Source organism: Engystomops pustulosus, chromosome 2 (assembly GCF_040894005.1).
Source record: "Engystomops pustulosus chromosome 2, aEngPut4.maternal, whole genome shotgun sequence".
Classification (NCBI taxonomy): Eukaryota; Metazoa; Chordata; class Amphibia; order Anura; family Leptodactylidae; genus Engystomops; species Engystomops pustulosus.
Window position 1 is genome coordinate 1,221,461 of NC_092412.1, and position 21,475 is coordinate 1,242,935.

The 21,475-nt window shown below is 46.8% G+C and overlaps 1 protein-coding gene across 1 annotated transcript; it reads right to left on the minus strand.

Annotated features, from left to right (window-relative positions):
* Nucleotides 1-659: 659 nt before the first annotated feature.
* Nucleotides 660-21,246, minus strand: LOC140117133 (uncharacterized). The gene is made up of 3 exons (XM_072133588.1): nt 21,223-21,246; nt 4,788-5,507; nt 660-4,266 (listed from the first exon to the last, which is right to left on the minus strand). The coding sequence occupies exons 2-3, from the start codon at nt 5,386-5,388 to the stop codon at nt 905-907; spliced, it is 3,963 nt and encodes a 1,320-aa protein (XP_071989689.1). The 5' UTR covers nt 5,389-5,507; nt 21,223-21,246; the 3' UTR covers nt 660-904.
* Between the last annotated feature and the right edge of the window lie 229 nt (nt 21,247-21,475).

Sequence of the window (21,475 nt, forward strand, 5' to 3'; positions counted from 1 at the left end):
TGCACATAGTACACCCCCTGCACATAGTACACACTGCACATAGTACACCCCCTGCACATAGTACATCCCTGCACATAGTACACACTGCATATAGTACACCCCCTGCACATAGTACACCCCCTGCACATAGTACACACTGCACATAGTACACCCTGCACATAGTACACCCCCTGCACATAGTACACACCCTGCACATAGTACACCCTGCACATAGTACACCCCCTGCACATAATACACACCCCCTGCACATAGTACACCCCCTGCACATAGTACACCCTGCACATAGTACACCCCCTGCACATAGTACACACCCTGCACATAGTACACACTGCACATAGTACACCCCCTGCACATAGTACACCCCCTGCACATAGTACACACTGCACATAGTACACACACCCTGCACATAGTACACACCCTGCACATAGTACACACTGCACATAGTACACACTGCACATAGTACACACTGGACATTGACTCAAACTATGCAGAAGTTCCCTGGAGAAGAGGCAGAGAGAGTCTTGGGCTGATACTTATATTTATTGATAAGCATAAAGTCATTGATTTTGAAGATTTAGATAATTTTATTATAATTAATATTACGATTTTAGAAAAATAAAGAAAATAATTTAATATTTACATAATATCAATTAGCAGAGAAGAATCGTACAATGACCCCCCCATAGGCCCTGCACCGGGCAGGGCACCAGGTGCATCCTGGGTGCTGGTCCGTGCTCCATCAGGATGCTGCAGGTCAGGACACAGTTCTGATGAGGGTGCAGGTCCGTCCATGTGGTGGGTCACCCGCCAGGGCGGTCAGAGTAGGTCTCCAGGGTGTGGCCAGTAGGTCATGATTATTACAGTGCACTGTGTATAGGTCCATCCTGTGATAGGCAACGGTCGGCTACTGCCCCGTAAGAGCGGTTACTAAAGCACTGAAAGCATCGCTTAGACTGCTCGTGAAACTGGAGAGAGCGTCGCTGACCGCTGTAGGAGACAGGCTCGACAGGTTAGCTGAGAGGTCCGAAAGCTTCTTGGACAAGTCAGCAGGGAGAAGGTCTTTGAGAGCATTAATCAAGTTAATGATCTTCTCACTTGGGGACAAGGTGGTAGTTGGTGCATTTGTACTAGTGGTTGTTGTCTCAAGAGTAGTAGTGGTTGTTTCAGGAGTAGTTGTGGTCTCTTCGGTAGTAGTGGTGGTCTCAGGAGTAGTTGTGGTGGTCTCTTGGGTAGTAGTGGTGGTCTCAGGAGTAGTTGTGGTGGTCTCTTGGGTAGTAGTGGTGGTCTCAGGAGTAGTTGTGGTGGTCTCCTGGGTAGTAGTGGTGGTCTCAGGTGTAGTAGTGGTGGTCTCAGGAGTAGTTGTGGTGGTCTCAGGAGTAGTTGTGGTGGTCTCTTGGGTAGTAGTGGTGGTCTCAGGAGTAGTTGTGGTGGTCTCCTGGGTAGTAGTGGTGGTCTCAGGAGTAGTTGTGGTCTCTTGCGTAGTAGTGGTGGTCTCAGGAGTAGTTGTGGTGGTCTCTTGGGTAGTAGTGGTGGTCTCAGGAGTAGTTGTGGTGGTCTCTTGGGTAGTAGTGGTGGTCTCAGGAGTAGTTGTGGTGGTCTCCTGTGTAGTAGTGGTGGTCTCAGGAGTAGTTGTGGTGGTCTCAGGAGTAGTTGTGGTCGTTTCTTGGGTAGTAGTGGTGGTCTCAGCAGTAGTTGTGGTGGTCTCTTGGGTAGTAGTGGTGGTCTCAGGAGTAGTTGTGGTGGTCTCTTGGGTAGTAGTGGTGGTCTCAGGAGTAGTTGTTGTGGTCTCTTGGGTAGTAGTGGTGGTCTCAGGAGTAGTTGTGGTGGTCTCTTGGGTATTAGTGGTGGTCTCAGGAGTAGTTGTGGTGGTCTCTTGGGTAGTAGTGGTGGTCTCTTGGGTAGTAGTGGTGGTCTCAGGAGTAGTTGTGGTGGTCTCTTGGGTAGTAGTGGTGGTCTCTTGGGTAGTAGTGGTGGTCTCTTGGGTAGTAGTGGTGGTCTCAGGAGTAGTTGTGGTGGTCTCAGCAGTAGTTGTGGTGGTCTCTTGGGTAGTAGTGGTTGTCTCAGGAGTAGTTGTGGTGGTCTCTTGGGTAGTAGTGGTGGTCTCAGGAGTAGTTGTGGTGGTCTCTTGGGTAGTAGTGGTGGTCTCAGGAGTAGTTGTGGTCTCTTGGGTGGTAGTGGTGGTCACTTGGGTAGTAGTGGTGGTCTCAGGAGTAGTTGTGGTGGTCTCTCGGGTAGTAGTGGTGGTCTCAGGAGTAGTAGTGGTGGTCTCTTGGGTAGTAGTGGTGGTCTCTGGAGTAGTTGTTGTGGTCTCTTGGGTAGTAGTGGTGGTCTCAGGAGTAGTTGTTGTGGTCTCTTGGGTATTAGTGGTGGTCTCAGGAGTAGTTGTGGTGGTCTCTTGGGTAGTAGTGGTGGTCTCTTGGGTAGTAGTGGTGGTCTCAGGAGTAGTTGTGGTGGTCTCTTGGGTCGTAGTGGTGGTCTCAGGAGTAGTTCTGGTGGTCTCTTGGGTAGTAGTGGTGGTCTCAGGAGTAGTTGTGGTGGTCTCTTGGGTAGTAGTGGTGGTCTCAGGAGTAGTTGTGGTGGTCTCCTGTGTAGTAGTGGTGGTCTCAGGAGTAGTTGTGGTCTCAGGAGTAGTTGTGGTGGTCTCAGCAGTAGTTGTGGTGGTCTTTTGGGTAGTAGTGGTGGTCTCAGGAGTAGTTGTGGTGGTCACTTGGGTAGTAGTGGTGGTCTCAGGAGTAGTTGTGGTCTCTTGGGTGGTAGTGGTGGTCTCTTGGGTGGTAGTGGTGGTCTCTTGGGTAGTAGTGGTGGTCTCAGGAGTAGTTGTGGTGGTCTCTTGGGTAGTAGTGGTGGTCTCTCGGGTAGTAGTGGTGGTCTCAGGAGTAGTAGTGGTGGTCTCTTGGGTAGTAGTGGTGGTCTCAGGAGTAGTTGTTGTGGTCTCTTGGGTAGTAGTGGTGGTCTCAGGGGTAGTTGTGGTGGTCTCTTGGGTAGTAGTGGTGGTTTCAGGAGTAGTTGTGGTGGTCTCTTGGGTGGTAGTGGTGGTCTCAGGAGTAGTTGTGGTGGTCTCTTGGGTAGTAGTGGTGGTCTCTTGAGTAGTTGTGGTGGTCTCTTGGGTAGTAGTGGTGGTCTCAGCAGTAGTTGTGGTGGTCTCTTGGGTATTAGTGGTGGTCTCAGGAGTAGTTGTGGTGGTCTCTTGGGTAGTAGTGGTGGTCTCAGGAGTAGTTGTGGTCTCTTGCGTAGTAGTTGTTGTCTCAGGAGTTGTTGTGGTGGTCTCTTGCGTAGTAGTGGTGGTCTCAGGAGTAGTTGTGGTGGTCTCTTGGGTGGTAGTGGTTGTCTCAGGAGTAGTTGTGGTGGTCTCTTGGGTAGTAGTGGTGGTCTCAGGAGTAGTTGTGGTGGTCTCTTGGGTAGTAGTGGTGGTCTCAGGAGTAGTTGTGGTGGTCTCTTGGGTAGTAGTGGTGGTCTCAGGAGTAGTTGTGGTGGTCTCTTGGGTAGTAGTTGTTGTCTCAGGAGTAGTGGTGGTGGTCTCTTGGGTAGTAGTGGTGGTCTCAGGAGTAGTGGTGGTGGTCTCTTGGGTAGTAGTTGGTGTCTCAGGAGTAGTGGTGGTGGTCTCTTGGGTAGTAGTGGTGGTCTCAGGAGTAGTTGTGGTGGTCTCTTGGGTAGTAGTTGTTATCTCAGGAGTAGTTGTGGTGGTCTCTTGGGTAGTAGTTGTTATCTCAGGAGTAGTTGTGGTGGTCTCTTGGGTAGTAGTTGTTGTCTCAGGAGTAGTTGTGGTGGTCTCTTGGGTAGTAGTGGTGGTCTCAGGAGTAGTTGTGGTGGTCTCTTGGGTAGTAGTTGTTGTATCAGGAGTAGTTGTGGTGGTCTCTTGGGTAGTAGTTGTTGTCTCAGGAGTAGTTGTGGTCGTCTCTTGGGTAGTAGTTGTTGGTGTGGTAGTTGGTGTTGTGGTAGTTGGTGTCGTGGTTGGTGTTGTGGTAGTTGGTGTCGTGGTTGGTGTTGTGGTAGTTGGTGTCGTGGTTGGTGTTACGGTAGTCGGTGTCGTGGTTGGTGTTGTGGTAGTTGGTGTCGTGGTTGGTGTTGTGGTAGTTGGTGTCGTGGTTGGTGTTGTGGTAGTTGGTGTCGTGGTTGGTGTTGTGGTAGTTGGTGTCGTGGTTGGTGTTGTGGTAGTTGGTGTCGTGGTTGGTGTTGTGGTAGTTGGTGTTGTGGTAGTTGGTGTCGTGGTTGGTGTTGTGGTAGTCGGTGTTGTAGTTGTCGTTGTTGGAGGATTTGGCATCAGATCTGAAATAAAATAAAAATATTTTTGATGTGAATGGAGTCTTCCGCTCTTCCCCTGATGATGACTTTATCCTTGTGGAGCCCTGTATTTAGCATCGCCCTCTCGCTCCCAGTATTTCTCTCCCTCTGAAGTTCTACCCTGATCTTCTAAGATATTTTGATTCTTATGAAAATTTTTCAGAACTTTCTTTTTCCCCTAAAGGGAAACTTGATCTTTACTGAGTGAAAAGTCCCCAGACTCCGAACATCATGTTACACCACAGAGGGTGTAGTTAGGAGATGTCCAGAGCCTGAAGTGAAGGGTCTCCACTGCTATGGAAGCCAAGCTTCTCGGGTGACATCTGCTACCTCTAGTCTCCCCACCTTCTGCCGTAATAAGCTGATGGTTATCATGGATTGTGGCCCTGACATCTACACTGATCAGGCATTGCTCAAACTCCACCTAGAAAGAGTCAAGGGCTTTGAGTTCGACACTTGTGCTTTACATGTTCCCCCATTTGGGTCCAGGTGTGTAGAGCTCTTACCTGTGCAGTAGACCTCATACTTGAGCATTCCTGAAAACTTGTAGACGTTGTATCCTCTGGGACAGGCCTTCACTGGAAGTTTACTGGCGTTAACGGCCCCGTTTAAGGAATTGCTGATGAGTTGCACCTGCTTGATCCCATCACCAATCTTTGGATGATCTTCTCCAAGGGAAAATGGTTCCAGGGAGCCACATTTGAGCTTCCCCACAGCTCCGACCTTCAGCATGTAATTAGGGGTAGCAGTACTTTTTCCAATATAGCGGAACCATCCAAAGTTGTATCTGTCTGTGTTGAATCTGCCGTTGGAGTTAATGGAGTACAATCTGCTCTCCCCATCCAGCAGATTATTCCAGTCACAGGGATCAGCACATTCAAAGCCGTTATCAGTTTTCAGACAGTCCTGGTCACTCGAGCAGGAGATTCCACCACATTTGTTGGTGACATTGACACAGAGGTAGATCCCGATGCGGTTGATGCAGTTTTCCGTTGGGGAACACTTGTGGATTCCTAAGGCGCACTCATCAATGTCCGTACATGCCTTCTTCTGTATGTCCCAGGTGTAGCCATCAGGACAGCACTTGTAGCTATCACAGTAGATCATGCGTGTACAGTTTATCCCATTTCCTATGTAACCCGGGTTACAGCTGCAGATGGCATAGTCAGTCCGGGCATCACACTTGGCAGTGACTGTAGAATTACAGAAGTTGCAGCTTTTGGCATCTGTTTAAAAGAAAGAATCATATGTATAATATCCATCTTCTATCTAGAAGTGTGAGAGGCGGGGAAAAGGGTCACAAGAAGGCTCAGGAGAAAAGAAGGAACTCAACAACCAAGTAACAAACTAGTGAGACACCCTATAGTCAAGAAAACAAATAACGACCTAGGCAGTCAGAGAACCTACCTACAGACCAGCCACATCACAGGATTTTCAACCAGGCTACAGACCAACCAACCAACCAACCAACCAATCCACAAATGACCTAAACGTCCATCTCTAAAAGCAGGTCGAGGCAATGGACTTGGGAAGATCTTTAGAAAGTAAACATTGATTCCTACAGAGTGGCCACAAGCAGCTAAAACAATTCAAATGAACTCAAATGCTAAAACACAATGTTATGTGAAATGTTCAACACACACCAGGAGACAAAAATACAGACATCTTGAAGAAAATGAAGACCCAGCAGTTTTAGAGAAGCAGAAGATAGGATGTTCTCAGGAAACACAAGACAAAAACAATGGAGAGGAAGATGTGACAATGCAGAGAAAAAGAGGCAAATATGATGGGGCATTCCAGAAGAATAGACAAAACATTCCAAACAAATACATGAGACAATCTGGAGAAAGATTGGTATCGATATTTTGGATGAACACTTCTTATGTTATGGAGAAACAGAGTAAAGTATTTTTGGGAAACACAAAGCATAATGTGTAGGAAGGCAGGAAGACATTTGGGTGGAGCACAAGACCGGACATTCGGGCGGAGCACAACTCTGGTCATTTGGCGGAGCATAAGACTGGACATTCAGGTGGAGCACAAGACTGGACATTCGGGCGGAGCACAAGACTAGAAATTTGGTGGAACAAAAGACTGGACATTCAGGCAGAACACAAGACCAGTCATTTGGGCAGAGCACAAGTCTGGACATTCAGGTGGAGCACACGTCTGGACATTTAGGTGGAGCACAAGTCTGGACATTCAGGTGGAGCAAAAGACTGGACCTTTGGGCGTAGCACAAGACTGGATGTTCGGGCGAAGCACCAGTCTGGACATTTGGGTGGAGCACAAAACTGGACACTCCGGTGGAGCAAAAGACTGGACACTCTAGAAGAACACAAGACTGGATGTACAGGTGGAACACAAGACTGGACATTTGGGTGGAGCACAAGACGAGACGTTCGGGCGGAGCACAAGTCTGGACACTCAGGCGAAGCACAAGACTAGACATTTGGGCGTAACACAAGACTAAACATTCGAGTGGAACGCAAGACTGGACATTCTGGTGGAACACAAGACTGGACATTCAGGTGGAGCACAAGACTGGACATTCAGGTGTAATACAAGACCTGACGTTCGGGCAGAGCACAAGACTGGACATTCAGGTGGAGCACAAGACCGGACATTCGGGCGGAGCACAAGACTAGACATTTGGGAAGAACACAAGACCGGACATTCTAGAAGAACACAAGACTGGACATTCAGGTAGAACACAAGACCGGACATTCGGGCGGAACACAAGACTGGACATTCAGGTGGAGCAAAAGACTGGACACTCTAGAAGAACACAAGACTGGACATTCAGGTAGTACAAGAGACGGGACATTCGGGCAGAACACAAGACCAGACATTCAGGCGGAGCACAAGTCTGGACATTCAGGCAGAACACAAGACTGGACATTCAGGTGGAGAAAAAGACTGGACACTCTAGAAGAACACAAGACTGGACGTTCGGGTGGAGCACAAGTCTGGACATTCGGGCGGAGCACAAGACTAGACATTTGGGCGTAACACAAGACTGGACATTCAGGTGGAGCACAAGACCGGACATTCGGCCGGAGCACAAGACTAGACGTTTGGGCAGAACACAAGACCGGACATTCTAGAAGAACACAAGACTGGACATTCAGGTAGAACACAAGACCGGACATTCGGGCGGAACACAAGACTGGACATTCAGGTGGAGCAAAAGACTGGACATTCAAGTGGAGCACAAGACTGGACATTCAGGTGTAATACAAGACCTGACGTTCGGGCAGAGCACAAGTCTGGACATTCGGGTAGAACACAAGACTGGACATTCAGGTGGAGCACAATTCTGGACGTTCGAGTGAAGCACAAGTCTGGACATTCCAGAAAAACACAAGGCTGAACGCTCCAGAAGAACACAAGACTGGATGCTGTAGAAAAACCAAGACTGGATGCTCTAGAAGAACACAAGACTAGACATTCAGGCGTAACACAAGACTGGACATTCAGGTGGAGCACAAGACCGGACGTTCGGGCGGAACACAAGACTGGACATTTGGGCAGAACACAAGACTAAACATTCGGGCGGAACACAAGACTGGACATTCAGGTGGAGCACAAGACCGGACATTCGGGCGGAGCACAAGACTAGACATTTGGGAAGAACACAAGACCGGACATTCTAGAAGAACACAAGACTGGACATTCAGGTAGAACACAAGACCGGACATTCGGGCGGAACACAAGACTGGACATTCAGGTGGAGCAAAAGACTGGACACTCTAGAAGAACACAAGACTGGACATTCAGGTAGTACAAGAGACGGGACATTCGGGCAGAACACAAGACCAGACATTCAGGCGGAGCACAAGTCTGGACATTCGGGCAGAACACAAGACTGGACATTCAGGTGGAGAAAAAGACTGGACACTCTAGAAGAACACAAGACTGGACGTTCGGGTGGAGCACAAGTCTGGACATTCGGGCGGAGCACAAGACTAGACATTTGGGCGTAACACAAGACTGGACATTCAGGTGGAGCACAAGACCGGACATTCGGGCGGAGCACAAGACTAGACGTTTGGGCAGAACACAAGACCGGACATTCTAGAAGAACACAAGACTGGACATTCAGGTAGAACACAAGACCGGACATTCGGGCGGAACACAAGACTGGACATTCAGGTGGAGCAAAAGACTGGACACTCTAGAAGAACACAAGACTGGACATTCAGGTAGAACAAGAGACGGGACATTCGGGCAGAACACAAGACCAGACATTCAGGCGGAGCACAAGTCTGGACATTCGGGCAGAACACAAGACTGGACATTCAGGTGGAGAAAAAGACTGGACACTCTAGAAGAACACAAGACTGGACGTTCGGGTGGAGCACAAGTCTGGACATTCGGGCGGAGCACAAGACTAGACATTTGGGCGTAACACAAGACTGGACATTCAGGTGGAGCAAAAGACCGGACATTTGGGCGGAATACAAGACTGAACATTCAGGTGGAGCACAAGACCGGACATTCGGGCGGAGCACAAGACTGGACATTTGGGCAGAACACAAGACTGGACATTCAGGTGAAGCAAAAGATTGGACATTCTAGAAGAACACAAGCCTGGACATTCAGGTAGAACACAAGACCGGACTTTTGGGCGGAACACAAGACTGGACATTCAGGTGGAGCAAAAGACTGGACATTTGGGTGGAGCACAAGACGAGACGTTCGGGCGGAACACAAGTCCGGACTTTTGGGCGTAACACAAGACTGGACACTCTAGAAGAACACAAGACTGGACATTCAGGTAGAACACAAGACCGGACATTCAGGTGGAGCAAAAGACTGGACATTCTAGAAGAACACAAGACTGGACATTCGGGCGGAGCACAAGACTAGACGTTCTGGCGGAGTACAAGACCGGACATTCTGGCGGAGCACAAGACAACATGTTCTGGCGTAGTACAAGACCGGACATTCTGGTGGAGCACAAGACTAGACGTTCTGGCGGAGTACAAGACCGGATATTTGGCCGGAGCACAAGAATGGACATTCGGCTGTAGCACAAGACTGGGCGTTCAGGCGAAGCACAAGTCTGTACATTCAGGCAGAACACAAGACTGGACATTCAGGTGGAGCAAAAGACTGGACACTTTAGAAGAACACAAGACTGGACATTCAGGTGGAGCAAAAGACTGGACATTCAGGTGTAGCAAAAGACCGGACATTCGGGCGGAGCACAAGGCTGGACATTAGGGCAGAGCACAAGACAAGACGTTCGGGCGGAGCACAAGACTAGACTTTCCTCCAAAGCACAAGACAGGACATTCCTGAAAAAACACAAGGCTGGAGGCTGTAGAAGAACACAAGACTGGAGGCTGTAGAAGAACACAAGACTGGAGGCTCTAGAAGAACACAAGACTGGAGGCTGTAGAAGAACACAAGACAGGAGGCTGTAGAAGAACACAAGACTGGACGCTCTATAAGAACACAAGGCTGGATGCTGTAGAAGAACTAAAGACTGGAAGCTGTAGAAGAACAAAAGACTGGATACTGTAGAAGAAAACAAGATTGGACGCTGTAGAAGAACACAAGACTGGACATTCCAGAAAAACACCAGGCTGGACGTTCTAGAAGAACACAATGCTGGACATTCCAGGAAAAACACAAGGCTGGACGCTCTAGAAGAACACAAGAACGGATGCTTTAAAAGAACCAAGACTGGAAGCTGTAGAAGAACACAAGACTAGACGCTCTAGAAGAACACAAGACAGAAGATTCCAGAACCCCCCCACACACACACACACACAAGGCTGGATTCTCTAGAAGAACACAAGACCGGATGCTTTAGAAGAACCCAAACTGGATGCTCTAGAAGAACACAAGACTGGAAGCTGTAGAAGAACACAAGACTAGACGCTCTAGAAGAACACAAGACAGGACATTCTAGAAGAACACAAGACTGGACATTCCTGAAAAAACACAAGGCTGGACGCTCTAGAAGAACACAAGACTGGACATTTTAGAAGAACAAAAGACTGGAGGCTGTAGAAGAACACAAGACTGGAGGCTGTAGAAGAACACAAGACTGGAGGCTGTAGAAGAACACAAGACTGGAGGCTGTAGAAGAACACAAGACTGGATACTGTAGAAGAAAACAAGACTGGACGCTCTAGAAGAACACAAGACTGGACACTCCAGGAAAAACACAAGGCTGGACGCTCTAGAAGAACACAAGAAAGGATGCTTTAAAAGAACCAAGACTGGAGGCTGTAGAAGAACACAAGACTGGAGGCTGTAGAAGAACACAAGACTGGAGGCTCTAGAAGAACACAAGACTGGAGGCTGTAGAAGAACACAAGACAGGAGGCTGTAGAAGAACACAAGACTGGACGCTCTATAAGAACACAAGGCTGGATGCTGTAGAAGAACAGAAGACTGGATGCTGTAGAAGAACAAAAGACTGGACATTCCAGGAAAAACACAAGGCTGGGCGCTCTAGAAGAACACAAGACCGGATGCTTTAGAAGAACCAAGACTGGACATTCCAGAAAAACAGAAGGCTGGACGCTCTAGATGAACACAAGACAGGAGATTCCAGAATAAAAAAGCCCTCATGGCTGGGTGCTATAGAAGAACACAAGACTGGACATTCCAGGAAAAACACAAGACTGGACGCTCTATAAGAACACAAGGCTGGATACTGTAGAAGTAAACAAGATTGGACGCTGTAGAAGAACACAAGACTGGACATTCCAGGAAAAACACAAGGCTGGGCGCTCTAGAAGAACACAAGACCGGATGCTTTAGAAGAACCAAGACTGGACATTCCAGAAAAACAGAAGGCTGGACGCTCTAAATGAACACAAGACAGGAGATTCCAGAATAAAAAAGCCCTCATGGCTGGGTGCTATAGAAGAACACAAGACTGGACATTCCAGGAAAAACACAAGGCTGGACGCTCTAGAAGAACACAAGAACGGATGCATTAGAAGAGCAAAAAATGGTTACTGTAGAAGAACACAAGACTGGAGGCTGTAGAAGAACACAAGACTGGAGGCTCTAGAAGAACACAAGACTGGAGGCTGTAGAAGAACACAAGACTGGACGCTCTATAAGAACACAAGGCTGGACGCTCTAGAAGAACACAAGACTGGACATTCCAGGAAAAACACAAGGCTGGACGCTCTAGAAGAACACAAGACTGGAGGCTGTAGAAAAACACAAGACTGGAAGCTGTAGAAGAACAAAAGACTGGATACTGTAGAAGAAAACAAGATTCGACGCTGTAGAAGAACACAAGACTGGACATTCCAGAAAAACACCAGGCTGGACGCTCTAGAAGAACACAACGCTGCACATTCCAGGAAAAACACAAAGCTGGACGCTCTAGAAGAACACAAGAACGGATGCTTTAAAAGAACCAAGACTGGAAGCTGTAGAAGAACACAAGACTAGACGCTCTAGAAGAACACAAGACAGGAGATTCCAGAACACCCCCCCCCCCCCCCACACACACACACACAAAGAAGGCTGGATGCTCTAGAAGAACACAAGACCGGATGCTTTAGAAGAACCAAAACTGGATGCTCTAGAAGAACACAAGACTGGAAGCTGTAGAAGAACACAAGACTAGACGCTCTAGAAGAACACAAGACAGGACATTCTAGAAGAACACAAGACTGGACATTCCTTAAAAACACAAGGTTGGACACTCTAGAAGAACACAAGACTGGACATTTTAGAAGAACAAAAGACTGAAGGCTGTAGAAGAACACAAGACTGGAGGCTGTAGAAGAAAACAAGACTGGAGGCTGTAGAAGAACACAAGACTGGAGGCTGTAGAAGAAGACAAGACTGGAGGCTGTAGAAGAACACAAGACTGGATACTGTAGAAGAAAACCTCACTGGAAGCTCTAGAAGAAAACAAGACTGGACGCTCTAGAAGAACACAAGACTGGACACTCCAGGAAAAACACAAGGCTGGACACTCTAGAAGAACACAAGAACGGATGCTTTAAAAGAACCAAGACTGGAGTCTGTAGAAGAACACAAGACTGGAGGCTGTAGAAGAACACAAGACTGGAGGCTCTAGAAGAACACAAGACTGGAGCCTGTAGAAGAACACAATACTGGAGGCTGTAGAAGAACACAAGACTGGTTTCTGTAGAAGAACAAAAGACTGGAGGCTGTAGAAGAACACAAGACTGGATGCTGTAGAAGAACAAAAGACTGGATACTGTAGAAGTAAACAAGATTGGACGCTGTAGAAGAACACAAGACTGGACATTCTAGGAAAAACACAAGGCTGGGTGCTCTAGAAGAACACAAGGCCAGATGCTTTAGAAGAACCAAGACTGGACATTCCAGAAAAGCAGAAGGCTGGACGCTCTAGATGAACACAAGACAGGAGATTCCAGAATAAAAAAGCCCACATGGCTGGGTGCTATAAAAGAACACAAGACCGGATGCTTTAGAAGAACCAAGACTGGATGCTCTAGAACAGTGGTTCTCAACCTGTGGGTCGGGACCCCAGCGGGGGTCGAACAGCCAAAACCGGGGGTCGCCTAAAGCCATCGGAGCCGCAATTTTACTGTGTTTTTACTGCGAGTTGCATGGTTTGGGGTCACCACAGCATGAGGACCTGTATTGCGGGGTCACAGCATTAGAAAGGTTGAGAACCACTGCTCTAGAAGAACACAAGACAGGAAGCTGTATAAGAACACAAGACTAGACGCTCTAGAAGAACACAAGACTGGACATTCTAGAAGAACACAAGACTGGACATTCCTGAAAAAAACACAAGGCTGGACGCTCTAGAAGAACACAAGACTGGACATTCTAGAAGAACACAAGACTGGAGGCTGTAGAAGAACACATGACTGGACATTCGGGCAGAACACAAGACTAAACATTCTAACGGAACACAAGACTGGACATTCAGGTGGAGCACAAGACCGGACATTCGGGCGGAGCACAAGACTAGACGTTTGGGCAGAACACAAGACCGGACATTCTAGAAGAACACAAGACTGGACATTCAGGTAGAACACAAGACCGGACATTCAGGCGGAACACAAGACTGGACATTCAGGTAGAGCAAAAGACTGGACACTTTAGAAGAACACAAGACTGGACGTCCGGGTGGAGCACAAGTCTGGACATTCGGGCGGAGCACAAGACTAGACATTTGGGCGTAACACAAGACTGGACATTCAGGTGGAGCAAAAGACCGGACATTTGGGCGGAACACAAGACTGAACATTCAGGTGGAGCACAAGACCGGACATTCGGGCGGAGCACAAGACTGGACATTCGGGCAGAACACAAGACTGGACATTCAGGTGGAGCAAAAGATTGGACATTCTAGAAGAAAACAAGACTGGACATTCAGGTAGAACACAAGACCGGACTTTTGGGCGGAACACATGACTGGACATTCAGGTGGAGCAAAAGACTGGACATTTGGGTGGAGCACAAGACGAGACGTTCGGGCGGAGCACAAGTCTGGACATTCGGGCGGAGCACAAATCTGGACTTTTGGGCGTAACACAAGACTGGACACTCTAGAAGAACACAAGACTGGACATTCAGGTAGAACACAAGACCGGACATTCAGGTGGAGCAAAAGACTGGACATTCTAGAAGAACACAAGACTGGACATTCGGGCGGAGCACAAGACTAGACGTTCTGGCGGATTACAAGACCGGACATTCTGGCGGAGCACAAGACAACATGTTCTGGCGTAGTACAAGACCGGACATTCTGGTGGAGCACAAGACTAAACGTTCTGGCGGAGTACAAGACCGGACATTTGGCCGGAGCACAAGACTGGACATTCGGCTGTAGCACAAGACTGGGCATTCAGGCGAAGCACAAGTCTGAACATTCGGGCAGAACACAAGACTGGGCATTCAGGTGGAGCAAAAGACTGGACACTCTAGAAGGACACAAGACTGGACATTCAGGTGTAGCAAAAGACTGGACATTCAGGTGTAGCAAAAGACCGGACATTCGGGCGGAGCACAAGGCTGGACATTAGGGCAGAGCACAAGACAAGACGTTCGGGCGGAGCACAAGACTAGACTTTCCTGCAAAGCACAAGACAAATATCTTGAGAAACTCAAGATATGGTATTTCAGAGGATAAAAAGATATGAACACAAGAACAGAAGACTGGAAGCTGTAGAAGAACACAAGACTAGACGCTCTAGAAGAACAGAAGACTGGATACTGTAGAAGAACACAAGACTGGACGCTCTAGAAGAACACAAGACAGGACATTCCTGAAAAAACACAAGGCTGGAGGCTGTAGAAGAACATAAGACTGGAGGCTGTAGAAGAACACAAGACTGGAGGCTGTAGAAGAACACAAGACTGGATGCTGTAGAAGAACAAAAAAATGGATACTGTAGAAGAACACAAGACTGGAGGCTGTAGAAGAACACAAGACTGGAGGCTGTAGAAGAACACAAGACTGGATGCTGTAGAAGAACAAAAGACTGGATACTGTAGAAGAACACAAGACTGGACGCTCTAGAAGAACACAAGACTGGAGGCTGTAGAAGAACACAAGACTGGAGGCTGTAGAAGAACACAAGTCTGGATGTCGTAGAAGAACAAAAGACTGGATACTGTAGAAGAACACAAAACTGGATACTGTAGAAGAAAACAAGACTGGATGCTGTAGAAGAACACAAGACTGGACATTCCAGAAAAACACCAGGCTGGGCGCTCTAGAAAAACACAAGACTGGACATTCCAGGAAAAACACAAGGCTGGATGCTCTAGAAGAACACAAGAACGGATGCTTTAAAAGAACCAAGACTGGAAGCTGTAGAGGAACACAAGAATAGACGCTCTAGAAGAACACAAGACAGAAGATTCCAGAAACACCCCCCCCCCCCCACAAGGCTGGATGCTCTAGAAGAACACAAGACCGGATGCTTTAGAAGAACCAAGACTGGATGCTCTAGACGAACACAAGACTGGAAGCTGTAGAAAAACACAAGACTAGACGCTCTAGAAGAACACAAGCCTGGACATTCTAGAAGAACACAAGACTGGACATTCCTGAAAAAACACAAGGCTGGACGCTCTAGAAGAACTCAAGACTGGACATTCTAGAAGAACACAAGACTGGATGCTGTAGAAGAACACAAGAATGGAGGCTGTAGAAGAACACAAGACTAGAGGCTGTAGAAGAACACAAGACTAGATACTGTAGAAGAAAACAAGACTGGACGCTCTATAAGAACACAAGACTGGATAATGTAGAAGAACACAAAGCTGGATACTGTAGAAGAAAACAAGACTGGACGCTGTAGAAGAACACAAGACTGGACATTCCAGAAAAACACAAGGCTGGACGCTCTAGAAGAACACAAGACTGGACATTCTAGAAGAACACAAGACTGGACGCTCTAGAAGAACACAAGACTGGAAGCTGTACAAGAACACAAGACTAGACGCTCTAGAAGAACAGAAGACTGGATACTGTAGAAGAACACAAGACTGGACGCTCTAGAAGAACACAAGACAGGACATTCCTGAAAAAACACAAGGCTGGAGGCTGTAGAAAAACATAAGACTGGAGGCTGTAGAAGAACACAAGACTGGAGGCTGTAGAAGAACACAAGACTGGATGCTGTAGAAGAACAAAAAAATGGATACTGTAGAAGAACACAAGACTGGAGGCTGTAGAAGAACACAAGACTGGAGGCTGTAGAAGAACACAAGACTGGATGCTGTAGAAGAACAAAAGACTGGATACTGCAGAAGAACACAAGACTGGACGCTCTAGAAGAACACAAGACTGGAGGCTGTAGAAGAACACAAGACTGGAGGCTGTAGAAGAACACAAGACTGGAGGCTGTAGAAGAACACAAGTCTGGATGTCGTAGAAGAACAAAAGACTGGATACTGTAGAAGAACACAAAACTGGATACTGTAGAAGAAAACAAGACTGGATGCTGTAGAAGAACACAAGACTGGACATTCCAGAAAAACACCAGGCTGGGCGCTCTAGAAAAACACAAGACTGGACATTCCAGGAAAACCACAAGGCTGGATGCTCTAGAAGAACACAAGAACGGATGCTTTAAAAGAACCAAGACTGGAAGCTGTAGAGGAACACAAGAATAGACGCTCTAGAAGAACACAAGACAGAAGATTCCAGAAACACCCCCCCCCCCCCCACAAGGCTGGATGCTCTAGAAGAACACAAAACCGGATGCTTTAGAAGAACCAAGACTGGATGCTCTAGACGAACACAAGACTGGAAGCTGTAGAAGAACACAAGACTAGACGCTCTAGAAGAACACAAGCCTGGACATTCTAGAAGAACACAAGACTGGACATTCCTGAAAAAACACAAGGCTGGACGCTCTAGAAGAACTCAAGACTGGACATTCTAGAAGAACACAAGACTGGATGCTGTAGAAGAACACAAGAATGGAGGCTGTAGAAGAACACAAGACTGGAGGTTCTAGAAGAACACAATACTGGAGGCTGTAGAAGAACACAAGACTGGAGGCTGTAGAAGAACACAAGACTGGATACTGTAGAAGAAAACAAGACTGGACGCTCTATAAGAACACAAGACTGGATACTGTAGAAGATAACAAAGCTGGATACTGTAGAAGAACACAAGACTAGAGGCTGTAGAAGAACACAAGACTAGATACTGTAGAAGAAAACAAGACTGGACACTCTATAAGAACACAAGACTGGATAATGTAGAAGAACACAAAGCTGGATACTGTAGAAGAAAACAAGACTGGACGCTGTAGAAGAACACAAGACTGGACATTCCAGAAAAACACAAGGCTGGACGCTCTAGAAGAACACAAGACTGGACATTCTAGAAGAACACAAGACTGGACATTCTAGAAGAACACAAGACTGGACGTTCCTGAAAAAACACAAGACTGGACGCTCTAGAAGAACACAAAACTGGAGGCTGTAGAAGAACACAAGACTGGATGCTGTAGAAGAACAAAAGACTGGATACTGTAGAAGAACACAAGACTGGACGCTCTAGAAGAACACAAGACTGGAGGCTGTAGAAGAACACAAGACTGGAGGCTGTAGAAGAACACAAGACTGGAGGCTGTAGAAGAACACAAGTCTGGATGTCGTAGAAGAACAAAAGACTGGATACTGTAGAAGAACACAAAACTGGATACTGTAGAAGAAAACAAGACTGGATGCTGTAGAAGAACACAAGACTGGACATTCCAGAAAAACACCAGGCTGGGCGCTCTAGAAGAACACAAGACTGGACATTCCAGGAAAAACACAAGGCTGGATGCTCTAGAAGAACACAAGAACGGATGCTTTAAAAGAACCAAGACTGGAAGCTGTAGAAGAACACAAGACTAGATGCTCTAGAAGAACGCAAGACAGAAGATTCCAGAAAAAACACAAGGCTGGATGCTCTAGAAGAACACAAGACCGGATGCTTTAGAAGAACCAAGACTGGATGCTCTAGACGAACACAAGACTGGAAGCTGTAGAAGAACACAAGACTGGACATTCTAGAAGAACACAAGATTGGACATTCCTGAAAAAACACAAGGCTGGACGCTCTCGAAGAACTCAAGACTGGACATTCTAGAAGAACACAAGACTGGAGGCTCTAGAAGAACACAATACTGGAGGCTGTAGAAGAACACTAGACTGGAGGCTGTAGAAGAACACAAAGCTGGATAATGTAGAAGAACTCAAGACTGGAGACTGTAGAAGAACACAAGACTGGATACTGTAGAAGAACACAAGACTGGACGCTCTATAAGAACACAAGACTGGATAATGTAGAAGAACACAAAGCTGGATACTGTAGAAGAAAACAAGACTGGACGCTGTAGAAGAACACAAGACTGGACATTCCAGAAAAACACAAGGCTGGACGCTCTATAAGAACACAAGACTGGATAATGTAGAAGAACACAAAGCTGGATACTGTAGAAGAAAACAAGACTGGACGCTGTAGAAGAACACAAGACTGGACATTCCAGAAAAGCACAAGGCTGGACGCTCTAGAAGAACACAAGACTGGACATTCTAGAAGAACACAAGACTGGACATTCTAGAAGAACACAAGACTGGAGGCTGTAGAAGAACACAAGACTGGAGGCTGTAGAAGAACACAAGACTGGAGGCTGTAGAAGAACACAAGTCTAGATGTCGTAGAAGAACAAAAGACTGGATACTGTAGAAGAACACAAAACTGGATACTGTAGAAGAAAACAAGACTGGATGCTGTAGAAGAACACAAGACTGGACATTCCAGAAAAACACCAGGCTGGGCGCTCTAGAAGAACACAAGACTGGACATTCCAGGAAAAACACAAGGCTGGATGCTCTAGAAGAACACAAGAACGGATGCTTTAAAAGAACCAAGACTGGAAGCTGTAGAAGAACACAAGACTAGATGCTCTAGAAGAACGCAATACAGAAGATTCCAGAAAAAAACACAAGGCTGGATGCTCTAGAAGAACACAAGACCGGATGCTTTAGAAGAACCAAGACTGGATGCTCTAGACGAACACAAGACTGGAAGCTGTAGAAGAACACAAGACTGGACATTCTAGAAGAACACAAGATTGGACATTCCTGAAAAAACACAAGGCTGGACGCTCTCGAAGAACTCAAGACTGGACATTCTAGAAGAACACAAGACTGGAGGCTCTAGAAGAACACAATACTGGAGGCTGTAGAAGAACACTAGACTGGAGGCTGTAGAAGAACACAAGACTAGATACTGTAGAAGAAAACAAGACTGGACGCTCTATAAGAACACAAGACTGGATAATGTAGAAGAACACAAAGCTGGATACTGTAGAAGAAAACAAGACTGGACGCTGTAGAAGAACACAAGACTGGACATTCCAGAAAAACACAAGGCTGGACGCTCTAGAAGAACACAAGACTGGACATTCTAGAAGAACACAAGACTGGACATTCTAGAAGAACACAAGACTGGACGTTCCTGAAAAAACACAAGACTGGACGCTCTAGAAGAACACAAGACTGGAGGCTGTAGAAGAACACAAGACTGGATGCTGTAGAAGAACAAAAGACTGGATACTGTAGAAGAACACAAGTCTGGATGTCGTAGAAGAACAAAAGACTGGATACTGTAGAAGAACACAAAACTGGATACTGTAGAAGAAAACAAGACTGGATGCTGTAGAAGAACACAAGACTGGACATTCCAGAAAAACACCAGGCTGGGCGCTCTAGAAGAACACAAGACTGGACATTCCAGGAAAAACACAAGGCTGGATGCTCTAGAAGAACACAAGAACGGATGCTTTAAAAGAACCAAGACTGGAAGCTGTAGAAGAACACAAGACTAGATGCTCTAGAAGAACGCAAGACAGAAGATTCCAGAAAAAAACACAAGGCTGGATGCTCTAGAAGAACACAAGACCGGATGCTTTAGAAGAACCAAGACTGGATGCTCTAGACGAACACAAGACTGGAAGCTGTAGAAGAACACAAGACTGGACATTCTAGAAGAACACAAGATTGGACATTCCTGAAAAAACACAAGGCTGGACGCTCTCGAAGAACTCAAGACTGGACATTCTAGAAGAACACAAGACTGGAGGCTCTAGAAGAACACAATACTGGAGGCTGTAGAAGAACACTAGACTGGAGGCTGTAGAAGAACACAAAGCTGGATAATGTAGAAGAACTCAAGACTGGAGACTGTAGAAGAACACAAGACTGGATACTGTAGAAGAACACAAGACTGGACGCTCTATAAGAACACAAGACTGGATAATGTAGAAGAACACAAAGCTGGATACTGTAGAAGAAAACAAGACTGGACGCTGTAGAAGAACACAAGACTGGACATTCCAGAAAAACACAAGGCTGGACGCTCTATAAGAACACAAGACTGGACATTCCAGGAAAAACGCAAGGCTGGACGCTCTAGAAGAACACAAGACTGGACATTCCAGGAAAAACACAAGGCTGGACGCTCTAGAAGAACACAAGACTGGACATTCTAGAAGAACACAAGACTGGACATTCTAGAAGAACACAAGACTGGACGTTCCTGAAAAAACACAAGTCTGGATGCTCTAGAAGAACACAAGACTGGAGGCTGTAGAAGAACACAAGACTGGAGGCTGTAGAAGAACACAAGACTGGAGGCTGTAGAAGAACAAAAGACTGGATACTGTAGAAGAACACAAGACAGGACATTCCTGAAAAAACACAAGGCTGGAGTCTGTAGAAGAACACAAGACTGGATGCTGTAGAAGAACAAAAGATTGGATACTGTAGAAGAAAACAAGATTGGAAGCTGTAGAAGAACACAAGACTGGAGGCTGTAGAAGAACACAAGACTGGACATTCCAGGAAAAACACAAGGCTGGACGCTCTAGAAAAACACAAGACTGGATGCTGTAGAAGAACCAAGACTGGACATTTCAGAAAAACAGAAGGCTGGGTGCTCTAGAAGAACACAAGACCGGATGCTTTAGAAGAACCAAGACTGGAAGCTGTTTAAGAACACAAGACTAGACGCTCTAGAAGAAAACAAGACTGGAGGCTGTAGAAGAACACATGACTGGACATTCGGGCAGAACACAAGACTAAACATTCGGGCGGAACACAAGACTGGACATTCAGGTGGAGCACAAGACCAGACATTCGGGCGGAGCACAAGACTAGACGTTTGGGCAGAACACAAGACCGGACATTCTAGAAGAACACAAGACTGGACATTCCTGAAAAAACACAAGGCTGGACGCTCTAGAAGAACACAAGACTGCAGGCTGTAGAAGAACACAAAACTGGAGGCTCTAAAATAACACATTTTGACATTTTGAAGGAACATAAAGCATATAATTCTTGAGTACTGAAAATCTAGAAACATAAGATAGAACGTTATGGAGATCACAGCTGCCTCTATAGGTGACACCTATAGGTGAAGGATCTGATACTTACATGAGGTGAGCGCTGAAAAGGAGAGAAAAAAGAAAGAATCAAGTCATTACACAACATCACAACATACAGGATATACAGGCAGGGGGTGTGGCCGTGACTCCCTCTCACACAGGATATGCAGGCAGGGGGCGGGGCTGTGACTACCTCTCCTACGGGATATACATGCAGGGGGCAGGGCTGTAGGATATACAGGTAGGGGGCAAGGCTGTAGGATATACAGGCAGGGGGTGGGGCTGTAGGATATACAGGCAGG